The 6,526-nt window shown below is 40.4% G+C and overlaps 1 protein-coding gene across 4 annotated transcripts; it reads right to left on the bottom strand.

Annotated features, from left to right (window-relative positions):
• Positions 1–225: 225 nt before the first annotated feature.
• LOC148038894 (2-oxoglutarate (2OG) and Fe(II)-dependent oxygenase superfamily protein) lies at positions 226–3,347 on the bottom strand. 4 transcript variants are annotated; one of them, XM_087674784.1, is made up of 4 exons: positions 2,416–3,347; positions 1,960–2,334; positions 1,495–1,884; positions 226–1,371 (listed from the first exon to the last, which is right to left on the bottom strand). In XM_087674784.1, exons 1-4 carry the CDS (start codon positions 2,996–2,998, stop codon positions 1,364–1,366), a joined length of 1,356 nt encoding a protein of 451 aa, XP_087530910.1. In that variant the 5' UTR covers positions 2,999–3,347; the 3' UTR covers positions 226–1,363. The 4 variants fall into 4 exon arrangements, with proteins under 4 accessions (XP_087530910.1, XP_087530907.1, XP_087530909.1 ...); XM_087674781.1 differs by having other exon boundaries at positions 227–1,371; positions 1,960–3,347; XM_087674783.1 differs by having other exon boundaries at positions 227–1,371; positions 1,495–1,872; positions 1,960–3,347.
• Between the last annotated feature and the right edge of the window lie 3,179 nt (positions 3,348–6,526).

Here is a 6,526-nt window from a genome sequence, read left to right as displayed (position 1 = left end):
CTGATTATAATGAGACATACCAATTATTGTAGCACCTAAGTGCCTTAAGATTGAATTAGAACAATATTGCATTCTTACATTGCCAAATTTTTTGTGGAAGATGATTTAATGTCACTTTTTATCAACAAGTTGAATGCTTGATGTACATGTCTCACTCAGGTAAGTTATGCATAGCCTTTGCACATTATTGAGCACTTTCTATTAGTTCATAAATGCTTTCCTGAGCGGTAAGTTCGAGGTCCTTTGCAAGCAATGCTTGGGTGATTAATATGTCAAACTTATCCACAATCACATCAAACTGAAAGGGGCTTGTCATACTTAACATGTTCCTCTTGGTAAATGTTTCAATTTAAATGTGCTCTTGCAAACTAGAATTTTTGTTTTCTTAGAGGGCCTTCTTCCCCTGGTTAACATCTTAATAGATACATGTGATCCCAGCCCAAATTTTAGCAATAATACATCTTGCCAAACTCGCTTGCTCAAAACCTACAATCACATCAAACTGAAAGGGACTCGTCATACTTATCATGTTCCTCTTGGTAAATGATTTTAAATGTGCTCTCAGCTAGTATTTTTGTTTTCTTAGAGGGCCTTCTTCCCCCGGTTAACATCTTAATAGGTACATGCGATCCCAGCCCAACCTCTCACAATAATACATCTTGCCAAGCTCTCTCTCTCTCTCTCTCTCTCTCTCTCTCTCTCTCTCTCACCCCACATTCTGTGCCCGCCAACCCAGAGCAATCATTACTTCCACAATCTAATGCCCATGCGGAGCATAATATCTTTGCTCAACACCCATCCATAGTAAAACCAAATCCAATCCAATTTCCCTACAGCCACATGAGGACAAGTGTGGCATGTAAATGATGGCCATTTAGAGAGCACAGCATTTCTTATGTGCAGTATTGAAAACATCATTTAACTTCCACATGTCAATGCCAGGAAAATAAAGTGTGGAGTGCTGCCTTGTCAATTTGCTGACAATGCTTGTTGCATTTGGCAATGTGCTCAAGCAGCATGCTTTTCTGAAATCCCCTGACAGTAGAACTTCCAACAAGGTGCTCTAGCAACTTCGACTGCTGAGATGTCAGTCCAGTAGTGCCATAAAAGTGATCCAACGTAGTTGCTGCTTACCAAACTCTCCTACAGCTGCTTTGGTAACCATCAATGCACATAGCTCTGCTATCTCTCATCAGCATGGCAAATGTGGAACTACCAACAAGTAAAGTATCACAAGGTTGGGAATACAATACTGACATTACAACTGCTAGATTGGTTGCTCCTTGGATAAGCATTAGATTTCTGATTCTTCTCCTCCACATTGTGTTGCAACCAGGTTAACTCCAAAGAATACCAAGAAGGGTCATCCATCTGTTCAACAACAATACGAAAACCCTTTGTGAATGCTAAGATCACAGCCCCCCTTTGTAGGGAAAGCAGAGAACTGGGCTTTGCACCAAAAACTCCAACTAAACACAGCAAATAAAGACTTACAATGAAGAGCTTGCATATGTGTGTGCCCAGAATCAACAAGTCCCAAATCTCCATCTTGTGAAGCAGTCCAACCAGGTTCATATGCTTCTAGAAAGGCTTGCTTTGCTTTATTTGGAAGGTCGTGCGGATGCACAAAAGGAACACCAACTGGCCACCCAATCTGTGCACGAACACCAGCACAAGGGCTCTCCAAATTTGAAATATGCTGCACCTCACAGTCTCTCAGACTGCAGAACCTAATCTTGATTCCCTTCCTGTCAGCGATCGCCTGCACCCTTTCCTTGAGAACCCTCTGAGCTTCTAAACGTAATCTTTTCGAAGGAGCTAGAGGTTTCCCTCTGTGGACAGGTCTCTTGCGCTTAACCACTGGCTTTATTACTTCTAAAGGCACTTCACAAAAGATCTGTCAGAGATTCATCAGCTAACCAAACTTCTACACAATATCTTTACAAGACACAAACGTACCATCTGAGGCAGGTTGAAAACAGTAGTTTGAAAATGCAGGCCTATTAACGACTTGGTCTATAGGATATGCTGTCTGCATAAAATCGTGAACTGTGATTGACTGCTGAAAAGGACTGCTCACTCCATGACCTGCCACTGTCATAGCTGCACAATGCAGGATTGCTGAAGGCTTGGCCATAAGTTTGAAAGAGACTGAGCATCTGCCATGATCCTGATTTGTGGTAACCTCAGTCTGATGAAAAGCTGGCGTCACATATCCAGCTGTTGTTTGATACAGCATCAACCCAGTGTAAAGAATCATATCTTGAGGCCCTAGCTCACCGTCTACAAGAAGCCAACGGCCATGCATATCCTTTATGCGCAATCCTGGTTTATCTGATTTCATGAGAGACAATAACCCTTTATCAGAGTGTGGTTCATGAGCATCAAACATTGGGATTGTGCCCTGATCAGTACCAGTTACTGCTCCAGTTAGATGACTAGCATGAGCACCAGGTCTCCCATGACAGCATACAGAAAGAACTGATGATGAAATCTCTCCTGCTTTCAAAGGAACATTGTCAAGCATGTCAGCAAAGCTGAAACTGCGAAGCTCGAGTGAGCGACCTATAGCATCTAAAAGATGCCGTGAAGCCCTTCCAAGGCTTGCAAACAATTCCGGCAGACCAACCGGTGAATATCCACCGTCTGGAGATTCTGACGAATACCCTGGTCGATAATCATAGACCTCGCAGACATGGTGAGGCTCAGCGAAATAGCCTGCAGTCCTGTTCCAATCCTGTTGATCGCCCCGTTGCGTATTATGGCACAGGGAGGGCCTCTGATGAAAGAACATGCGTGCAGAATCTAATACACATTTCACGAGCACGTCATCTCCCAAAGGCAACTGAACAACGGCAAAGTTATACCGGGAAAGGGATTGTGCCAGCACAGCCACTGCAGTTTTGTACCTCTCGGAAGGGAGTCCATCTGTGGGAATAAGGTCAGCGATGGCGACCCTGCCAGGGCATGGAAAGGCTGCCCCTTCCAGGTCTCCCATCCCCGTGACTCACCGCATGCTTGTATGCTTGTCAGATATCGAGCATTTCACGATTAGAATTGAGGCCGAGATCTCAGACATGATGAGACTGTTTTCTTGAGGGGCAGCATCCCACGGCCAAGCTCCTGGAATGTTGTAGAAAGGCCACCATATCTGGCGCATCAGGAGCGATAACTCACCAAGTGCACTGCTGCGATTGACGCAGTGCTGCCTGGGAGTGCTAATTCGGATAATGGCTCAAGTCGATTCTCAAGGACAACCGCCGATCTTCCGTGCCGAGCCTGTTGACGGCGGGGCGGGGGGGGACCGCGCGCCTGCTGACACTGCTCTCATTACCGAACCGTGTTCACTGTTGACGAAAATCATTTTTGGTGGCAGGAATTCTTGTTTTTATTTTTAAACAGCACTTCAACTTAACATCTTGGAGGGATTTTTTTATTTTTATTTCAGGACTTTTTGGAAATTTGCGCGGGTTATTTTACATAAAATCTCCATTTTTCGTCAATTGCAATTTGTTTCAAAAATGTTGTCAATCCAAATGTTGCGGAATGGCCACACACTATTTTCCATACTTATTAGCACATCAAATGCTGTATTCAAAATGCCAAGTGCAATTAGCAACTGTTGTCTAAATTTTAGGTAAATACTAATCTACACAAGAACTAACGTCCCAACTTAGATTGCTAAATGAGGTAACATCCTCCCTCTCCTTCACCTATGAAGGAAGGAGTGGATGGTTAGTCCAAGTTCAATCCCAAGTGTCATAAAATCCAAGCCACAACGAGAGCCACACATTGTATGTACCTAGATTGCCCTAAGCCCTAAGCAAAGGCAAAGGTCTTCAACTCGCAAGCGAATTGTCCTCTTTATTGAAGGTATCCTAGTATCTTTCTAAATGCCATTACTCACACAAAAAATAAGATGGAAGGTGCAAACCTTCTAAGGCCTTTGATGATATATGGGTCACTTATAACAAAAAGCAACTTCAATCCAAGGTTAGGAAATATTTAAAATTAAGTTCTCTTTAAGAGGATCAGCGATACAACTTAAGGTAGCAATTTGAGTTGCGTATAGTGCTAAGAGTACAACAAATACCTCCATATGCTAACATGAAATTTGCAAAGGTCACTTATTGTGATCCAAAAGACAATTAGGGATTATCAAGAGTGTTGAAGAACAGTTCAATGAAACCCAAGATAATTTGGAATGATGAGGTGAGCAAACGTTTGGTAATCTCATGAACTTTGAGCACAAGTTAACCTCAAATTTGGTTAGACCCGAGTCTTTCAAAGAGTCAATACCCATTCCTCAAGACATCAAACCACATTTAGAAGAATCAAACACCAAAAATATGAACATGTAGATACTAGTAGTACAATTGCAAGGATATCTTCAACTAGTGTACTGATACCTTTAGGAGTGTTCCTTAAGGAAAATCTAGCTATTTGGATGACCTTTGAAGCATGGATAAAAGGTGACAAAAAAGAGGCCAAAATATTGAAAGATAGTGACATCCTAGCTTAACAACGTTAAGCCTCACACATAGTAGAACTTTAGGAGCAGTATCTTTTAAAAAGGTGTTGAGTGTCAGGCAATGCTTTTAGTATAAGCCCTAGGTGATATTGTAAGAAGAGCAATCATCAATACAAGAGCAAGGGTAAGCATTGTCAATAACCAAGTGCTTTAAATGAGGGATAATCTGCCTACCTATTGAGAACATGCATTTTAGCTTGACACCAGTCAATAGATCGAAGTTAAGACTTATCCATGGGAGTGCCTAAGGGTTAGCTAGTCAAAATTATGAGAATGTGATTCTTGATTTATCTCATAATAATGAAGTATGTGGACTATGACTTGCTTCTAGGAAGATCATGGATGTATGACACCAAATTAATAAAAGATTAGGATAATGGATTAGACTTTTCATTGTGTTTTTTAGGAATCAAATGCATATAGTGAAAGTAGAAATGGAAGCCTAGGATACCTCTTCTATGCACTTAGACATTATATCTAATCTTCTATGGCAAAACATAATAACAAACTTTCTAAAGGAAAGCCTATGATAAAATGCATCCCAACATACCAAGACGAGTAAGATTGGAAACTCGTTTTTGTAATGTTATGTAAAATTATAGAGTGTAATAAACAAATTTTTAAGAAAATTATAAAAACTATGCAGCAACTTAGGAAGAATTGGCATTTCTTTATTTGCAAACAAAGTGATACAATGATGGCTTTATCCATCAGTGCACTTCGAAAATGAAGCTTAGGTGGCAACCTAAACAAATTATAGGTAAAGACCTTAAAGCTTGTTTGATGAACTTTGATCAGGTGAATGGATGATTATGGTTCTGAGAGGTTGTTCTTTATATAGCCAATGAATGTGGCAGGTTGGCCTCACAAACATATCATATTATTAACCTAGGGAATATTTCATTTACTATTAATTAAGGGCACTGGCCCCAAACTTGTGCCAAAGGGCCACCACCATCACCCCTACGACCTAAAATAGGGCTTCTCAATAACTTTCATATCCAACAATTCGATGCAATGTGCCTCGAGTTGCTACTAGGTTAGTTGCTCCATTCAACTCATAGGGTAGACCCACATAGGTCACTTTTTTACCATCCAATCACATAAAACTCATCTAAAATACAAGTTAAGTCATCCCAAGTAACATCCAAGTCACACATGGATTCTCCTCATAATAGGAGTCCTTCCAACTTTGAGCACCTTGCACCTTATGAGGGTGCAATATTAAGCATATCTAATATATTAGACCCGCCATTTTATAGATGAGGAAGAATTTAAGAAAGCAAGAAAAAGGGTAAGCATAAAGAACATCAAGGAACACAAATGCACCAAGTCAACATGTATGAAGGTGAATATTTTCAAAATTGAAGTGGACAATCTACCCTTATTAATGTTGATCACTAAAGATCTTTTAAAAACACTTCAATGAACATAAAGTAGGATGCACATATTAAATTTCCAATATAGTTGAGCTCCCTTAACTACACTTGATTCACAAAGACAAGTGCAGGTACTACGTATACAACATGTGAAACAACTAGCTATGATATGGATGGGAGTCACAAAATAAACCTTAGTACATCCTAATTCTAATGTAGGGTTACAAGTCCAAAATGGAGATGAATTGAGCTCTTCTAACCTAGATTGGTTGGAACATCTATTAAGTCCTATACCATAATATAGATAGGCAACTTAGCACATTGGACTTAATATCCCTATAGGATATAGAAGTAGCAAACAAGAATGGTTCATCCTCAATTAATAGGTCGACCACCAACTTGTTAAAGGCAAGTACCAACAATAGATAGTAAGAGTGATACCAAGATATCAAGACCAAAGGAAGTAGGATCTACCAACTAACTTGAGATGAAGGAAGCATAAGGAGCCATAAGAATAACCTAGTGATGAGTAGTGTGAATCAAGAAAAACCTTAAGATCTATTAAAGTGATACACTAATAGTTAAGAAGCATGTGACAATGACCAACGGTCCAATA

Source organism: Lygodium microphyllum, chromosome 3, assembly GCF_053477565.2.
Source record: "Lygodium microphyllum isolate KBCC chromosome 3, Lygodium_microphyllum_v1.1.10, whole genome shotgun sequence".
NCBI lineage: Eukaryota > Viridiplantae > Streptophyta > Polypodiopsida > Schizaeales > Lygodiaceae > Lygodium > Lygodium microphyllum.
This window is presented reverse-complemented; position numbering and strand designations above follow the sequence as displayed.

Coding starts and splice junctions, on each gene's coding strand:
- LOC148038894 (XM_087674781.1), bottom strand. CDS start 2,998: ATGGGAGACCTGGAAGGGGCAGCCTTTCCATGCCCTGGCAGGGTCGCC. Junction 1,885..1,959: donor TTTTCAACCTGCCTCAGATG/GTACGTTTGTGT, acceptor TCTTTTGTGAAG/TGCCTTTAGAAGTAATAAAG.